At 40.3% G+C, this 19,052-nt stretch overlaps 1 protein-coding gene across 1 annotated transcript; it reads left to right on the top strand.

Annotated features, from left to right (window-relative positions):
• The first annotated feature begins 881 nt into the window (after positions 1 to 881).
• NOM1 (nucleolar protein with MIF4G domain 1) lies at positions 882 to 14,748 on the top strand. Its single transcript, XM_062621483.1, has 11 exons — positions 882 to 1,816; positions 2,669 to 2,793; positions 3,723 to 3,918; positions 5,965 to 6,288; positions 6,824 to 6,934; positions 8,096 to 8,263; positions 8,724 to 8,845; positions 12,644 to 12,776; positions 13,145 to 13,276; positions 13,897 to 14,006; positions 14,538 to 14,748. The coding sequence occupies exons 1-11, from the start codon at positions 917 to 919 to the stop codon at positions 14,713 to 14,715; spliced, it is 2,499 nt and encodes an 832-aa protein (XP_062477467.1). The 5' UTR covers positions 882 to 916; the 3' UTR covers positions 14,716 to 14,748.
• The last annotated feature ends 4,304 nt before the right edge of the window (positions 14,749 to 19,052 follow it).

Raw genomic sequence — 19,052 nt, forward strand, 5'->3', positions numbered from 1 at the left:
GGTTATGTGTGCAGGCTTTCATTCCTGTTTTCTGGCATCTGGTAAGGTCTAAGCTTATATTGTGAAACTTCGTTCAGCTGAGAAATTCTTTCCTCTACCCGGTCACCTATTTTGATGAAACTTGGGGAAATTCAGTGTTCTGGGGAACTCCAAGCATCTGCCAGACATGGCTTCAACCGGCATTAGATTTTGGAGTTGGAGGTAGGAGAGGACACAGGGACACACACACAGCCAGCAGGTTGCATAAGCCTAGAGTACAGCAGAGAGACTAAAAATAAGATCAATCAATTGGCTTTCCTGCTGACAGCAGCAAACTGGCATGGGACATTTAATTCCCTCACGTAATGATCACATAAATGACAGATGAGTTGTCGCATGCTGCGCCTGTCCCATCACCACTGCTCCCAGCAGCTGCATCACCTTGTGCTGCAAGGTAGATGGAAATGCTCCAAGAGCAGTTACCACCGGACAGAGGCCATGAACAAGGACGTTTTCTCTGGCATGCTCAGGAAGGGACACCTAAGACTGGCGGGTTTGGAAGAGGCTTAAAATGGAGTGGAGGAGAGGCCGTAAGTGTCGGTGTCCCTCGGCTCCTGCAGCCTCCAGAGGCGGTAGCGAGTGCCTCGTGCCCAGCGCACCGTCAGGCCTTACAATCAAAGCCACGGCTGTAAGGCACGGACTGTCCCTTCTGTATAGAAGAAGGACAAACCTAACATTTTCTTGAATATACATATATAAAAAGAGAGGAGATCTCTGCGGATTTAGCGCCTTTGGTACGGGTTTCAAGCGACCTTAAGCCACCGTCAACCACCTCCTCAGAGCCGGGACCTCCTAAGACGGCCAAAGCCCACCAGGGGGCGCTGCTTTTTGAAATGGCGGCCGCGAGGCGGAAGAGGGAAGTCGCCTCTTCCTCAAGATGGCGGCGCCCAGGCGCGGCGTGGCTGGGGGTAAGATGAAGCGGTCAGCGGCGGCCCGCCCTCGCCGCGGTGGGAAGCTAGACAGGCTGCGGCAGGCGGTGCAGGACTTTGTGCAGAAAGCCGGCGACCAACCGCCTCTGCCCCTAGTGAAGGACTCTGAGAGGCAGAACCGTAGAAGCCGCCGGGAAGCAAGGAAGGAGAAGCGCAAGCTCAAGCGGAGCCGCCGCCGCCGCCTCCAACGCGGGGAACCAGTGGAGGTTCCCGTCGCCCCGGCCAAGCCGGCTCCTTCCAAGCCGGTTCCTTTAAAGCCAGCTCCTTCCAAACCGGTTCCTGCTGCCCGTCCCAGAGCACCGGCCTCCACCGCCGCCGCTGTCGGAAAGCAGGGGCCGGGGCCGGCGCGGCAGCAAGAGGCGGCGCGGCCGGCGGTGCCAGCACCGACACCCCGCGAGGTCCCGGCCGCCGCAACCACCTCGGCGCGGAAGCGGGCCCTGTTGGAGGCCAACGAGGAAGAGGACAAGGAGATTCGGCGCCTGGAGCGGCTGCTAGGGCTTGGCAAGCGCCGCAAGAAGCAGGAGGGGGCCGCGGCGGAGAAGGTGCCTCAGAGCTTGCTGCGGGACGGGCTGGGCTACGTGCTGGGCGCCCTGGGCTCCCGGGCCGGCCTGAGCAAGTTGTGCGAGAGCAGCGACGACGAGGAGACACCGCCGGGGCCGCGGGAGGCACAGCCGGGGCCGGGCGAGGAGGACGAAGAGCAACCGGAGGGGGACGAGGGGGATCCGGGGGATGCCTCGGACCTCTCCGAGGGGGAGGATGTGGAAGGACAGGACGAGCGCGGAAGCTCATCGTCATCCACTGAGAACGACGGGGTGCCAGAGGCCAGCGAGCCCCCAGGCGAGGAGGAGGTAGGGTGTTCACTTTAGATATGGCTAACTGCTTCTCAAAGTACATGCGATAACATCAACACAGAGCAGGTTGCATCACCTCAGTAAAGCACGGATGTTTGTCACCTAGTCAGGCCATGGGCAGTGTTATCGTGGTGAAACTAGTGCCGGGCCCAGCAACAGCGTTGTCTTAAGAGGCTTGCCAAGGCCTAGATACAGTGGTGAGGTGTTGAGGGGAGAGTTCCCCCAGGTCAGGGTGCTGGTAGGTAACACCCTAATGCACAAGGTGTGTGGGATTGTCTGTATAAACGAGGCAAGCAAATAAAAGGACTTAACCCCAGCTTTAAAGAAAGTGATTATCACAGAATCAAATAGGTTGTAAAAGACCTTTAAGACTGAGTCCGTGTGCTTCTGCTAAGAGTAAACAGAGCTTATGTTCAAATTAATCTGTTGCAAACTAGAGCTTTACTTCTGGATGATGCCAGAGGTTCTGCCTGTGATCTGAGGTCTTGTAGCACAGGTGAGGAAGAGAAGGTGAAATGGGTCATTTAGCTAGTGTGCCACTAACTTAAACTGTTGGTACATCTGCAGCTGGTTAGATCTGATTAAAACCAAGATGAAAGATAACAGGTTTTAATAACTTAAAAAAAAAAAAAAGGTCATGTAAAGGGAAGAGGGGTTTTGCTGCTTTGGTCATAAAGGTTAACCTGTTGCATGCTTCTTTCTGTATGAATTTGTTACTTTGGCATTAGTTGTTAGATGGTAAAATATATACTTACCTAAAAGCTGTGCATATTAATCTTAAAACAGAAATGTATATTTGTGCTAAAACATTTAAGATTTCATTAGGTATCTTACTATTTTCCTATTAAGAGTCATAATCACAGTGCTATGAAGTATGTTCCCCCTCAAGTAAGGAGAGCTCAGGAGACGCTAGATGACAAGAAAAGAGAAGAATTGGGAAGACTGAAGAAAATGGTGAATGGTCTTATTAATAGGTAATGTAACAAGCAAAGTTATTAGTCTTTCTGGTTCAGTGTGACAGTGCTCATCGTTCAAAGAAAAGTGGCAAGAATGTGACTTTTCTCTTCACAAACTGATTTTAAGTTGGCAATCATGTCTGCTATCCTTAATAATAATTATCTTTGTTGGTATAAATTTTTCAGAGTTGGTCGTTACAGAAGTTGAAAAATATAGAAAATAAATTTAAGATTGGGCTGAATTCCACACAGCAGTTGCCTGCAAGTGCTAGGTATAATTCACTACGTGTCAATTAGAGTATGCCTATAAAAAAAATCCCCATAGTGTATTATAACTCCCTCCAAAAAAAGCATTATTTTCATTTTGTAATTAAATAAAACTAAATTTCTCCAACACTGCAGCTGAGGAGCAGCGCTTCATAGCTTCAAGTACTGAAGAACAGAAGAAGTCATTCACACTTTTATGCATTTTAAATTTAGAGTATTGTAAAATAAGAAAGCATTTTCTTTTATCTGTTACCTACAAAATGCTGACTACAGTATGCAGTTTATTCAGTGGTTTAGAATTTGATATACCTTATGAGGTATTTTTGTTCTTATTTTCTCCAAAGACTGACGTGCTATACTTAACAACAGCTCAGAACAAACTCTCAATAAGTCTGTTCACTGTGACAGGAAGCACATTGACCATGCTTTGTAAATACTGCTGCTAATCTGTTTTTACTTGTGAATATTAAAAAACAAACAAAACAACCATACAGAATTAAACATATGTTAGTTTGGTAAACACTGCAAAATACAAAATGTCCTTTGTGTCACCTTTTAATCTTTCTTCTTAAGCCAAACTAGTTTCTCTAAAAAGAAGAGGTAGTTTCTTGAGTAAATTGAAAATTGTGGAACCATGTAAAGAGAAGAAGAAGTGAACACTGGATTTTGTTTCTCCATAGGTTGAGTGAACCAAATTTATCCTCCATTAGTGGACAAATGGAAGAGCTCTACATGGCCAACAGCAGAAAGGACATGAATGAGACTTTGACAGATATTCTCCTGAATGCTTGTGTTACTGCAGTTGCCATGCCTGCAAGATTGATAATGGAGCACGTCCTTTTAGTCAGCGTTCTTCATCATAATGTAGGAATTGAGGTAATTCTTGTGGTTGGAAGTAATTTTAATAATACATTTTTTGTAGAGCGTCTCCCTTGATATTTTGTTTGAATTGCCTTTTCATTTTTGATTGTTACTAAAAAACAGTAGTTGAATTTCATCAATATTTGTAGCTTATTTGCTAGGTGTCTGCAAGTGAAAGGGATCAAGTCTGTTCCTTTATCTGGTTATTTCCTCTATGAGTTGCCACTGGTCAGTTACAAAAACGTCTTTTTCTTTTTTTCCATCCAAATCTTTCTGCATCCATAAAACTGGGAGGTTTTAAGCTTCAAATTTTCTCCTCTTTATTTAGACTATTTCTGTTCCCTTGGGTATATGAAGTTATTGTTCTTGAACGATATATATCCATATAAGAAAAGTGCTACAGTTACAGAAATCCTTTTACATCAGTGGAAAAAATCCTGTTTTTTAAAGCCAGATCATGCAGGTATCAGTGAAATTAGCTGGATGTATCAATTACTGCATAATATAAAAAACTTCAAAAAGCATGGCAAATTTTTTTCTTTTTTTTTTCTTTTTGGTGTGGTGGTGGTTTTAAGCTTGAATGATTGAGGTGATGCATCTGTTGCTTACTGTTAAGAAGCTGCTGAAAGTACTGGTGGAAGATTTTACCTCATTTCAGTGAGATATCTTTCAGAAAACAGAGGTGTTTCAGCATCATGTTCCCATCAAGTTTTTCTACACCTACATTTTATTTCTATATCTCAGTGCAAAAGATCTATTTATGCAAGTTCTTCAGCTTATTATATAGTGACCTGAATTCTGTCTCTGAAGCTGTATTAAGTATCAGGTGGATGCAATTACAGCAGCTTTCTCCATGCAGCCTTGCCATAAAACTGTTTTTTTTTAATCCTCTTTGCTGCTTGAAAGGTAGATACAACATATTAATATAGTGCTGTTTGAAGGAGAGAAACGGAATCTTTTTGGAACTTTGCAGAATACCCAGTAATAGGTTTTAGATACAGATGCACTAGTAGGTATTAGAAATACGTAGATGATACCCAGACTGTCTTTGTATTACCGACTCTGTTACATAGCATCTTTGAGTCTAAAATGTGTTTACTGTAACGCACTTTTTTTTTTTCCCCTGTAAAATACAGAATACGTATTACACAAAAGTGTGATAGCACAGCTGCATTTAAGATTAGTTTGAGCAATGCAGAAGCTGGGGTTGCAGTGACTGTGTTTATACGTTTGTGCAATATGATCATTGGATTAATGAAAACCTAAGATGGTCAAGGCTTGTAATGCAGATAACTGCTGCTACTTGGACTTGTGCTTTTCATAAGAACAATCAGCAAAAAATTATCATCATCATAATGTGGGAAGTCTTGTCTAGCAGCAGCGTGTTCATCACCTACCCATGTTTTGGTATGGTTTCTAATTCCAGTCTTCAGCATCTGTTCACTCTTCACAAATATAAATTCCAAATTTTCTTCTCCCAGTTATACTACTGATAAATGGCTAAGGCTTATCCCCACTTCAAAATCAGCCTAAGCTTATGCTCAGCAACTGTGAAAACTTGGTATGTTGGGGATTGTTTTACAGTATTATTTTTTACCCTTCTATTAAGGATTTTGTTCTGGAATGCTGAACTTTGTGATGCATTTGGGTTTTGACATGCAGCTTTTACTGGATGAATGACTAGCAATGACAGCATGCTAGCCTGACAGCTGGGAAGATGCTAATACGTGTTCATGAAAATTATGTAAACAAATTCTGATGTATGTGTGCTGTAAGTTCATAACATTCACTTTTCTTTTACAGGTGTTGAAAGGCAACTGGTTTCATACATAAGGTCTAAATAACATATACTTTAAGAATTTGTCACACCACTTAGATATTTGTATATGTAAATGTAGAACATCCATACTGGCTGAGAGGAGCAACAATATGTCTTTAAAATTAATAGTGGCAGTGTGTCAGAAGTTAATGTTTTACAGATGTCTGTAAAATCTACTTATGGTTAATGGCTGGGGTTTTTTTAAACTTTTTTTTTTTCCTCCTTAATGCAACTGCTGCCAGGTCGGTGCTCACTTTTTGGAAGCTGTGGTGAAGAAATTTAATGAACTCTCTAAAAGTGATGCTGAGGGGAAAGAATGTGAAAACCTGCTTGCCTTGATTGCTCATCTGTATAATTTCCATGTGGTTCATTGCCTGCTGATCTTTGATATTCTGAAAAAGCTTGTTAACGCTTTCACTGAAAAAGAGATTGAGTTGATTTTGTTTCTTCTGAAAAACGTGGGCTTTTCCTTAAGAAAAGATGATGCATTGGCTTTGAAGGAACTGATCACTGAAGCTCAGAGGAAAGCAAACACAGCAGAGAAGAAACTCCAGGATCAGACTAGGGTATGTATGTGTGTTTTAAAGATTTTCTGCTCTGAATAGACTTTAATAAGCACTTGGATACATGTATTAATTTACTAAAATGTTTTCTGCTACTCTCTATTTAGGTTCTAAGGTACCATTAATATTCAATTGTTGGCATTCAGTTATTTGCATTCTTCTTGTCTGTCTTTCTGTTAGTTCTTTGGACACAGCCACCAAAATGCTTGTAGTGGGCAAGACTCAGACTGGTTTGTGCCTATGCATAGAATGCATAGACTGTGCTCCTGATAATACTTGATAATAATTTTTACACTTAAAAAAATGGCCATGGTGTTCAGCAGATTAAGCTTTGAATTGAAGCTTGAACGCAAATGTGTGTAGTAGGAGTTAAAGTAACATCTTTCTCTGTATTTTTATTTATGTAATCTAATTTTTGATGTGTATTGCTATCCAAGCTGCTTATTGTTACAGAATAGTAATTTCAAAGTACAGTTTCCACTTTTATTAAATAAACTTTTCAGCACATAATCCACAGAAATATTTCTTTTCCCAATAGGTGCGGTTTATGCTAGAGACTATGCTGGCCCTAAGGAATAATGACATGCGTAAAATTCCTGGTTATGATCCTGAACCAGTTGAAAAACTCCGCAAATTGCAAAGAACACTGGTGAGAACTTTCTCAGCATACGTTGTAAAGCTATTCTTAAACCAGAAGTAATTATTTGTATTGTACATTGGCTTGATAGGCTATAGTATTTTTTAATTCATTCAACATTCAAACTCTTGTGAACGAAAGTCACTTCTTAGGTCATTAAGTATTACTTCCTGTGTCCAAGTTAATTCAGCAGTCAACTAGCCTTCTGCAGAACCGTTTGGGAAAGGACATAATACTTAGCCAAAGACTTTTCCTCAAAGTCCTATACTTGAAAAAGAGATTGTGGGAAATTTAATGATTGTGGAGAAGAAATGAGTCATTATGACAAGTTCTTTTTTTTCCATAGATTTTGGATGCAGGCACCCTCTTCTAACCTCACCAGATTTCTTTTTGAAGTCTAACACTTCTGAAAAGCTGGAGAGAGGGCAGTTTGGCTAGAACAACCTAGTATAAAATGCATGAAAGTAACTGTCTCTTTGGATTAAGAACTATCTTCAGAAGTGTGTAAGTGCAGGATGTGTGCATCAGTAATAATAGGCCAGGCAAAACCAAGCCCAGGTAACCTAGTTCTGTAGAATTTTCTCTCAAATTTTCACACTCCTCCTGGTACCGTCTAGGATTTTGTTGAAAATTCATATTTTGTTTAAAGAGTTTGAAATCTTTGCTGTTTGAATTGTACAAAACTTAAGGCATTTTGTCATGCCATTTTATTTGATCAGAAGTGTTGAAAAGGAAAATTATGACCAGAACAATCTGCAACTGATTTTCAATGTCAGCTTCAGTCTCTTGACTTTTCAATCATCAAGTCTTGAATTTTAATCAGGTTTTATGGTTGGAGGATGGCTCCTTTTTAATTGATTATCTCTCTCTTTCTTTTTTCTTTTTTTTTTTCCTTAATAAAAAATAGAGCTTCTCAATGTAGATTTAAGCAACTTCTTGCCTTTGAGAAATTAGAGCATATGGGAAACTTCTAAATTCTTTTCAGGCTGCAGACTGAGACTGGAGAAGGAACATGTGAAGACCTTTATGATTAAGATACTAAGTTAATTGTTTAAAGTATTTGTTTTAAAGTAATTTAAAGCAATTAAAGTATTTGGTTTTTTTGTGTTTTGGGGTTTTGTTTTTAAAGAAAGCTTCAAATAATAGCTTTTGGGGTTTTTTTATTTTGTTAAGGTCCACAAAAGTGGTTCTGGAAAAGAAACGGAGCTCCGTGTCTCCCTGGAATCTCTCCTCAGTGCTGATCGGGTTGGTCGCTGGTGGATAGTTGGGTCATCCTGGAGTGGAGCGCCAATGATTGATGATACAAATAGCAAGACTCAGCAGAAACTGCATATAGGAAAGGTAAATCCAAGCAGCAATTGTTGTAAGTGAAAGTGTTTGTGATCTTTTGCATGTTCTTCATACAGGTGCCTAAGTTTGTTTCAGAGCCCACGAGAAAAAAAAAGAGGTGTGATTTAAAAGTGGATTTCCTAGTATAAATTCTGACAGGTAGCATTGTCTGTCTGTGGGTGGCATATATCTAAGCTGATTGTAAAAGTAGTGTAATGAGAATGTCATGGTGAGTTACATTAGAGAAGCACATCTTAAATAATTGGCACAATTAAAATACATTAAAATATATTTCCCTAGTTGAAAAAGCTGTTGTTGATTCTTATGCCTCTGAGCAAAAGCTCGGGACCTTTGGGCTGCTGCTTCGTAGCTTACTGGAGATCTTCGTTAATGGTCTTACACAAGGCTATGCAGAAATAGGTTTCATAAAGCAAGCATAAATAAAATAGCATTTAATTTTAATTTTTTGCAGGCGAGTTCAAAGATAATGGAGCTTGCTCGTAAGCAGAGAATGAACACCGATATCAGGAGAAGTATTTTTTGTGTCTTGATGACAAGTGAAGACTACCTGGATGCATTTGAAAAGCTTCTCAAGTAAGTACAGACTAGCACAGAAGGCATCCCACAGCTAAAAATAGCATGGGGTTGGAAAAATACCATTATTGGTCTGGGCTTAAGCACATTTAATTGGTAATAAAATTAGAGAATTGCATAGCTAGCTATCCATGCAGAGGAGAAGGACCAAAACCATGGTGTAAGGACTAGGGAAGGGACTAGAAGGGAAGTTAGAACTGACTGGCAGTTGAAAGAAAGGAGTAGCCCCAATTATTGTCACTCACGTCTGTAACTCTGATTTCCAGCATCTTTTGACTTCAGGAGTCTGCATCTTTTTTGCATTGAAGATGTGTTTTCCTGGTCTAGTGGATGCAAGTCTGTTGCAGCCTTGCTTCCTTACAGATGCAGACCAGAAGCCCCTTCAAAATACCTCTTGGTTTTCTTGCTGGATTTCCATACTGCTGCCACTTCCTTTACTTCTTACCACCTTTTTAAGCCATCTTGCAGGTCTCTGTACATAATTGCATGACCTGATAGTGTTCTAGCACCTCCACTTCCCTCTTAGCTTTGGATTTGCTTCAGGGTCACATTCCATGGTAAGGCCAGTTTCCTTACCACTTAGCAAACAGCTGTTTAGGAGAAGATTTGAACAAGGAAAAGCATAAACTAAGCTGTTCTTTATGTTTGTCAGAATAGTGCTGTAAGTCTGTAGTAACTGAGAGGGGAGAGAGATCAGGTCTGAACTTCTCTTTTGCAGCCCTGTAATTCAAGGGAATTATCTTACCAGGATGGCATGCAATTATTTAATTTGATAACCAAACCAAAACAGACTTTGTAATAAAGTCAACTAATATTTGATTGAATGCCACTTCTGCAAAAACACAGCTTGGATTTAAGACTGCGATGGAGTCATTCCAATATCTTAATATGGCCTGTTCAATTAAAAGAAATTAGCTGCTGCTGCTGCAGTTCTTGCCAAGGCCTGGTAGCTCAATTTGCAAATTGATCCTTGACTCTCATCTGTGCTATTTAAACTAGTATACAAATCTGTATACATACAGGCTTGGCAGAAAAACTGCAGATGGCCTGGTGTGTGTGTTGATACTGATTTTTCTACAGCAAGCTCAGAGAGAGGAATTCAGAAATGTGCCCACATCTGGCAGAGTATAATGGAAAGTACACAGAACTGTCAGTGAAGGAATTAACTTCAATGTGAACATGTGTTCCAGAGTGTATGGGAATTTATATTCATGAGTTGGATGTCAGTCTCATGAGGAAGAGGACAAGAAAATATATCAACAAGTATTTTGACTGCCCTTGTTGATTCATCTGATGCTATATCTCTGGCAGAGTTTAGGTGTGATTAAATGGTAATTTAAATTGTTGTAAGTCCAGGCTACTATGCTTCTGCTTGTCTTTTTCCTCCTTACAGTAAAAGCAATTAATTTGAAGCCAGAACAGCTCCCTGAAGTGGCTCAGCTTGTGATTGCAGAAGTGTCAATGTAAAGGGGGGGTTGGCAATGTCACTGGAGACTAAGAGGCAGGAGTAAGACTTGATCCATTTCATTAGATGAAAGGCTACACCTCCTTCACAAACCGCAGACTCACACAGAAGGCAGAATGAATGCTTCTAAAGTTTGATGCAGAGGCAATTTTAAAAGCTATTTCATGGACATGAAGAATTTGAGATATTTTATATCTCACAAAAGTTGAAACTTTGAAAAGCTTTATATACCCTGTTGTAGTGTGGTGTGTAATTCAGGGTAACAATTATGTGATCACATCTACTAAAATAATTTCAGGTCACTTTTAAAAGGTTTGAGTGTTGCTATATTTGATCTAAAGGCAGCGATAGTCTTGGGCTTCAGCTGATGGTAACTAGCCTACTTAAAGGCAGGCTTCTGCTGGTGATAGATAACCTACTTCAGAGGCAGTTATCCCATATACGGCAGGAAATTCTTAAAATGATCAAGATATACAAGTCCATGGGAATACTGTAAGTCATGAATGATAGGTGAGGTGGTTGCATATTCTTTTTCAAAGATTATCAGGTTCTTGAAATCTCTACAGGCTTACAGTGAAGCTCAGCAGTGAAAGACAATCCTGACTCCTAAATTTTAGGTGTTTAGGAATGTTAGGTCTGAAAAGATAAAGTAATGCTAGGTCTGCAAAGAAGTGAAAGTAAGAATAAAGTTCAACATCAAAGTGCTGATTTGCTTGGTTATAGCTGTCTGGCAACATGAATTATTTCCTAAATAAGCAAGTCATGGTAGAAATTATGATGGAGACTGTGCCAAATTAGTGACTGCAGTGTAACTTCACGAGTTACAGTGCATGTCTGGTAGCTGGAAACTTGTTTTAAAAAAGAAGCTTTTGTTGCTCTGTAATAAAATCAGGTAGAACTTGTCTGATGGGAGAGCAAGGAAATTCTGTCACAGACATGACACTTACAGTGCTGTCCTCTTCTGGAGAAGTAGAATTCCAAGTTTTCACTGCTCATTAGCAATCAGCCTAGAAAACATCTGAGATTTTCCTGTTGTAAAACCTTGAATGCTGGGGGATGGGAGTGTGGCTGAAAGACAGTATTTTCTCTACTAATCTGGGGTGTGTCTGTGATCCAATGCAGTGGCAGGTGTGTGGAGGTGTATAAAAATGAGCGATATTGGAATCAGGCAATGGCAGACTACAGGCAGTACAGCAAGTTCCAGTGGAGTCAAACTTAAGTTAGAAAATACACTTGAGTTACACCAATGCCATATGAAACTTGAGCTTTAAAACAATGAAAAGAATTTTGTTTGACATTTTTCAAACTATAATATGAAGCATTTTTCATTTTAATTGGTTTTAATGCTGCCAGGCATTTGGCAGCCTGAGAGGCTAAATCATATTATTCACAGAACAGGTGCCTTGCGAGTTAGTTGCCAATCCCTGGCCCAAAGTGCCTCAGCTCTCTTTTTAGACTGGTCAGCTGTTCAAGTAGGAAGGCTGTTGAGTCCTTGGCCTTTATGCTGAAGCAGCCAACACTGATACTGACTGTTGACTCTGTTCTTCAGGCTTTTTGGGGTGTGTGTATGTGTGTGTGTGTTAAGGTGATTTGAAATGGCTGACTGCATCCTCTTAATATCAAACAATAAGGAATTTCAGGTATTATGTAGCATGGAGTTGACCTAGAGATTAAAAGATTCATATGGCTAGGTAAGTGGGAAAAACATCGTGATACATTATCCCTAGTAAAAGCAGATACTTCGCGGAAGTGAAGGATGCCCTGGACGTGTTTCTCTGAAAAAGCTTATACTGATCCAAAATCTGCTTTTCCTCACATGGCCATAGGTACAAGTGTGACATAACTGCAACAGGGTGCTACAGTTCTTGTTCCACTATTTAACGTTTGTATTGGTACACCATGCAACAACACTTGCTGCACTACTGCTGCACAAGACTTCATGATGGCAGTGCCCTCTCTGTTTTTCTTCATGAAGAGTTACAAATATGGAGTGTTCTACCTTTCCTTCCTCAGGCGCTAATTACACTTACATCATTCCATGTCTGTCTGTTGAAGTCTTGCTTTTGCAGCCAACCCTTTTAACATCAATACGACTATAGCATTTTCATATTGCCATACCAGGATATTGATGTAGCCCACAGTTTTAAGAGGTTGTCCATACAGTGATTTTTTAAGACTGTTTTTGTAAGAGCTTCCTCACAAGTGAAACTGACTGTAGTGTTCAGGGTTTTTTATTTTTTCAGGTGTTACTCTTGGATGTTGACTGTAGCTGTTGCTTTGTGTGAGTAATTTTTTCCTTACTAAATGATTCTTATTCTGTTGCTGAATTTTAGGCTTGGACTGAAAGATCAGCAGGAGAGAGAAATTGTTCATGTTGCACTTCACTGCTGCTTACAGGAGAAGACATACAACCCCTTCTATGCATTTTTGGCTAACAAGTTTTGTGAATATCAAAGACGGTTTCAGGTGAAGAAAAATCCGTTCCTACTTTGGTTTAGTGTCGCTATTGTGGTTAGGAAGGCAGTTATTAAATACCTGAGAATGGATGCACGCCTTTTAAGATCTTCATTCTGAGAAATAATTCTGCTGGTCTAGCTATGCATTTGGTAAGGCATGCTCATGGTGAGGTCTGAATAGGAAATGAAGTAACTAGAGCGGAAGGTTTGCTTTCCTTTGTTTTACACATTTCAGAGGAATTGAACGGTCTGATCAAGCACCTCTGTTAATTTACAGAGGGATCGTAAAGAATAAAAGATCAGAAAGTTTTGTTATGTTGTTACTCATTCAAGCAGTCACTTGATTGTAGGATTAATATTTTTACCTTTGATACCTAGGTGACATTTCAGTTTAGTATTTGGGACAAAATCAAAGACTTAGAAAACCTGTCAGCTGCTGCCGTCTCCAACTTGGTTTCACTGTTGGTTCATTTATTAAGGACAAAATCATTGTCACTTTCAGTTCTCAAGGTTGGTGTGTTTTCTTTTCAAAATACTTCTGTGTTATCCTTGCATTTGTTAAGTCTATGGAAAATGTATATTTTCTCTGTTACCTTGCTGGTACTTTAGCTTTTCAGGGTCATAAGCCAAGACAAAACTTGTTCTAAAATTACTAAATTAACCCAACTGGTTACAATAACACTATAATTTGGGGAAAATGGAATCTGTGGTGACCCAGACATACGGAAAGTCTACAGTTCTGTATCTAGAGCAGTTGTAAGATTATATTCTTTAGAGTATCCTGAGTTAGTACTAACACCCCTTCATTAATAGGCTTGTCAGTGGATTTTCTGCTATGCTTTTTAGCTGATGTTGGTTTTTATTAGACCAGAAAGAAATCTACTGAGCACTTGGATTTATCTAGTTGAAAAATTATGCCTGGTATTGTGGTGCTAGGTTAATTCCTTAAAAAGTTCTCTGCTTTCCTTATTGATTGTTTTTTGGAGGCAGTGTTCTCAGCCAATTCTTCTGTGCCAAACTTAAGACTCTGTATATATGGGAGGCCAGTTGGTGTGCTAAAAGCTGTTCATTTAGAAGAGAATTTGTCTGTTTGAAATACTTGAGTTAATCCAATTCTCCCTCTCTTCTAGGTAATTGAATTCAGCGAACTAGATAAACCCAAAGTCCGTTTCTTGCGACAAGTATTAAGCATGCTGTTAATCAAAACAGATGCTGAAGACCTTTGTGACATTTTTGTGAGGTAGGTGAGCAGAGAGATCTGTAGGGAGCCCTTGGTGAGTAGTAATTAAGAAGGTAACAAGTTTGCTTGTTTTGTTGAGAATTATACAGTGCCTTTTCGAAGATCAGACACCCATCTCTTAACAAGTAAACTCTTCTGGGTGAGTGGGGTGAAGCTTATCATTTGTGTATTAGTACAGGCTAACCCATCAAATTGGGTGATGATGTTTCAACCCTTATGCTGCAACATGAGGAAGATCAGACATGGCATTCACCTCGGGTTTTGCTGTAATGTAATTGTTTACATAAAGCAAGTCTGAGGCTCCAATAATCCATTTTATTGTTGAGGTTCAATTGTACGCTGAGTGTATTTGGGCTGTTTGCCAAACCAACGTAGACTTGCTGGTAATTTGAAAGCCTCATCAGAAAAGCTCTTTTATAGGTTGGATTTTTTTTTTTTTTTCCCTCGTGTTCTCTGAAGAAGATAAAGAAAATTGAGAAACTTCTAAAACAGTAGAAGACTAAATTCACTTTTTGATCTGTATCTTTACAGGATATCTGACAACCCCAAACTGGGAATGCTACGGGAAGGCTTGAAACTCTTCCTTACCCACTTCTTACTGAAAAATGTACAGGCCCAAAAAAGTGCTGAAGAAGCTAGCTTATTAAAAGAAAGAGTTGAACTAGCAACCAAGGCTTTGCAAGCAAAAGAATGCAAACTGAGGTTGTAGTTCTGTTTTTCTAATAAAACTCGTAGAGAAACTTGAGTCTGCACAGAGATGCAAAGCTTTGATGGTCTTTCAGACCCAAATAATTGAGAATGAAGAGAGCCTGCATTGCATGTTTTAGCCTTTTATTTAAACTAATAGCATAAGACTGACCACCATCTGTTAAAGAATGAGCCTTAAGTAAAGGCTTTTAATTAACTAATCATTGTACTTGCCTGAAGAAACAGGCCACTAGATGGCACAAGTACTGGTGAGTCACTTTTGGCAGAAACCAACTTTTTTTTCTTAAAGTGTTATTCACTAATTCTGTGAATTGTTTACCTGACTGTGGGTCAGGAACAGATCTTCAGTTGGAGTCAAAGTTGTAGTAAAACAACTTGGAAGATCTGACGCCCAATTTTATTGGGTTTAGAGATCACAGCGTGGTTTTATTGCTCTTTTAAACTGTTTCTTGCAGCTTTAAAATTGGAGTTGTCTAATCACTTGTGATAATCGGATTTTTATAGGCATAAAGAATTATATTGGTATGAGTCTTTTATTAAGAGAATACATTCCTAAAGCATTTGCTTGCATTTTCCATTCAGATGTTAAAAAATCATGCATTTCTTTGTAACAGTGTTAATAGTTTGTTTCTTTGGTTACCTTCCCATTACACATTAAACTGCAATTTTTCTAAGGGCCTTGCTGTTTACATTAGCTTTACTCTAGCTAGCTTGCCAGGAAAGGAATGACCTTAAACTGGGGGGAGGGAGGGAAGCATATTGTCATGTGCTGCAGCTGCACCATCTACCTGTGCTAGAGCTGCCAGCCGTGTTTCTGTATGCAGGTTTGCCCTCTGGTGTCCAATAGCCTCTTCACTTCTGATGCCTCCTAATTGTATTTGATACCAACTGATCTATTCAGCTGCTTCAGAATCTGCTCCCTGTAGGCATCCTCCAGAAAATTTTCACTTCTGCACCAAGGGAGGTGGACAAGAATTATTACTATGCTTTAATCAAAGAGTTGAATATAGGATACTCTGCTTGCTCAGTTGTATGAATAACGTTTTCAGGCAAAGGAGTGCTTCTCCCCGTTGCCAGCAGCCAGTGGTTTTCTCACCTTGTATCTGTTGGAGAGGGCAAGATGTCTTGGGAGCAGAGACACTCAGTTTCAAAATCCCAGGTTAAACCAGCACAGTAAGAGCTAACAGAGATTACTATTAAAAGAACAAAGCAAGATGCTTTCTTCAGCCCATCTCATGCCATTAGCAGCTTTTAAGCATACAAAACGTCTTACGTGCAACAGGCAGAAGAGGAAAAAAAGCTTTTAAATATTTCTAAAATTCATACCAATTAACAAAAATACAGGCAGCAGAATTATTGACACTATTTTGGTGGTTACAAAAGTCACAACTTTGGATAGTGTATGTAAAGAGCTCCCTTGCAAACAACCATGCCAAGCCTTGTGGTTTAGTTCTGGAGGCTGAACTCCGGCAAAAAATCGGTGCAAATCCCTAGAAACTGGCTGCTGCAGAATGCTTGGGACCTCGGTGAGTAAAAATTGCACCACCCTCCCCCAGGCTGCAGCAGCCACCTAATTCATTACCTTTTTTGCAGGGGTTTGGGTACACCCAGCGTTTCAACATGTCTGTGGTTTAATAATACACAAATGGAAGCACATTGTTCTAACCACAAGGTTGAGGCAACTTTGCTCCACCAGATAGATGTTAAAACATCTTCCGTACATGAAATGTGCCAGGCTGATGGTTCTTGTTTACACGCTTTGCTTGGTGGTCAGAGCTGCCCACCTTTGCTGCCTGTGTCAGGATTGCCTTGTGTTTTATGGGTTGGAGTCTATTCACTTGCTGCAGCTGCCTGAGGCAGTGTGATGCAGGTGTTATGCAATTACAGGACATGGTTTTAACCTTACAGTCTGAAATTACATTTGCTATTTGTTTTACACTGAGATTTGCATTAGTTATTATTTATCCTAACCAGCTAGTATGTTTTGTTCAAACTTAACTGTTATTACAGCCATTGCTTTGTTCCTGAAGCAAACAGATTTTACCTGCCCGCAGCTTTTACACTTGTCACATTTATGTATAAATATATTTTTTTTAAAAGACTGAATTTTCAAGCCAGAATCCATTGTCAGTCTACAGTGAAGGTATGAGGACAGTTGCTGCTGGTGGTTCTGTTATGTTTAACAATTTTTATCATAGTTCTGCTGACCATATTGCTACAGCTTGACAAAGGTGGAAGGCCTGTCAGAATGTGCTGGTGGTCAGATACGCATCTGCAAGCTGTCACTGGTCCAGTCGCATCCCAAAGATTAAAGGCACATTGTGAAAAGGAAAGCTGAGATTATTGTATATTTAATTCTAATATATATTTTAATGATATACATGCATAAGTGTGTGCAGATATAATGTATGATTTTAAGTATCATATTTTTTTAACCCAGAGAAAGAATTTGTCACCGACAGTCCTGCCAAAGCGTCTCTTTACAGCAGGGCTGTTGGTGCTATAAGGTCTTTCTATAACAGCAGCAAGTCCCAGTGCTGGCAGGAGGCTTCCTGTAATGCTGTACACAAAGCACTGACTGCCACCAGAGGTTGCTGGAGAAGTTACACCATTCTTGGACACGTTTTGCTTTGTTTGCTGTGGGATAAATGTTCAATAACGCACATACACAAAGATGTTGAGATTTCTCCATATCGAGTGTTAGCTAGCATCAAGCCTCCACCAGAAACGTTGCCTGATCATTCCAGTAAGGGAGATGCCACTTAAACTGTCCAAACTTAATTCATAAAGGAGGGTTGGAAGAGTTGCTACCTCATGAGCAAAAATAGGCTTTCAATTGGTAAAAATACACTATGCTGGAAATACACACCAGGCAGCTGCAGCACTAACCCTTACTCCTGACAAGCCAGTGGAAAATACAGCGTGACCTGTTTTAGGTGCATTGAACTAAAAGCTGGATGTTTTTTGTTTGTTTTTTTTTTTTAGCTATACAGTAGATGATCTCAATCCCCCTTTAAACAGCACTATCCACTCACAGCTATTATCATGATGTCAATTTTTGTCTTCTTTCAAGCTGGACAGTGCTGTTTTAAGCCTTCTCTGTTTTCTGTATCAGAATTAACAGGGCAGCGAAGTCTGGGTTTTAGCTTTGGCTGGAGTGTTACACTGATAAATCATACACAAGTCCTTTTGGCAGGGTTTTAGTGCTGCACCTGAATAGGCCAAGTATCTGCAGGGCTTTTTTAACTTGACTTTTTTCCATTGTCCCACACACCGGGGATGACGAGTTGGTATCAGTTGTGCTCCAAAAGCGCAGATGCAAGCAGATCTGTCCTGCCTCGCGGTAGCAAAGGTGTGCAACCCAATACTGTGCTTAAACCACATCTGGGATCGTTTGGCTTGCATTGTTCTACGGGTGAACTTTGCACGTGAAAAGTTACAGCCCGGGAGCAGTGTGGTGCCAAATGTGCACGCCAGTGCTTTCAGCTTAATAAATACATGAGTGGCAACTCTAATACTCAACTTTTTGTTGCATTGGGTGTAAGGGGAGCTTAGTGCGTGGCTACATTCCATGTGTGCAAGAATCAATCCTTGATTTTCTCCTGCAGTAGATGAAGCTATTTTGTTTTCAGGAGACAATTTGATCTGTAGAGTCACTTTTCCAAAGGCAGGGTGTAAGTTTTACCCAAGACTTTCCAGGTTGGACTGATTTCAGGAATGGTAGGTAGAGATATGACTCTTTTACCATATGCCACTTCTTGTGATTTCATCTCTTGGAGGAACTTTCCTTCACCCTCCAGTAAAGCTGAGTTTACCATGAGGCCCGCAGGCACGGACATTACAGCTGCTCATATAAAATAGCTGTGCTGTCCTCAAATTCTGGTGTGACCTGCATCCTTGCTTTAAAGCCAGTTACAGTAGTCTTCCGCTAATTTAGATGCATGCACAATTCGGAATCGGATATCATGTGGTTTCCCTAATAACACTTTAAGGAAATGAAATTAGTATCTACTGAGAAAAAGCCTAGGAAGAGCCAGCTGGCACCAGAAATACCTTAAAACTTGTGTCCTAGGACAAAACAGTTCACACACCAAAACCAGCTCACATTGTGTGAAGGAGGGCTTCAAAGTGAACGCACTCAAAAATGTCTTGAGTAATGGAACTAGAATGAGAGGTACAGAGTGAAATTAAACAGACCTTTTCTGAATAGTTCCTTACTGCCAGTAACAGTGAAATGGTGGTTTCATTTCATAAGTGAAAGATTTCCAAGCATGACACTTTTTTCATTAAAAACTCCATTGTAGGCTTTTTACTGCTCAGACGGTGAGAATACCCTCA

The sequence above is a fragment of the Pezoporus occidentalis genome, unplaced genomic scaffold, assembly GCF_034315485.1.
Source record: "Pezoporus occidentalis ecotype Australia unplaced genomic scaffold, CSIRO_AGI_Poc_V1 ctg23, whole genome shotgun sequence".
Classification (NCBI taxonomy): Eukaryota; Metazoa; Chordata; class Aves; order Psittaciformes; family Psittacidae; genus Pezoporus; species Pezoporus occidentalis.

Bases quoted from the DNA above. Each gene is read 5' to 3' on its own strand.
- NOM1 (XM_062621483.1), top strand. From the start codon at position 917: ATGGCGGCGCCCAGGCGCGGCGTGGCTGGGGGTAAGATGAAGCGGTCA. The intron at 6,935-8,095 runs GTGAGAACTTTC...TATTTTGTTAAG, and splicing joins GCAAATTGCAAAGAACACTG to GTCCACAAAAGTGGTTCTGG. The intron at 14,007-14,537 runs GTAGGTGAGCAG...GTATCTTTACAG, and splicing joins CTTTGTGACATTTTTGTGAG to GATATCTGACAACCCCAAAC.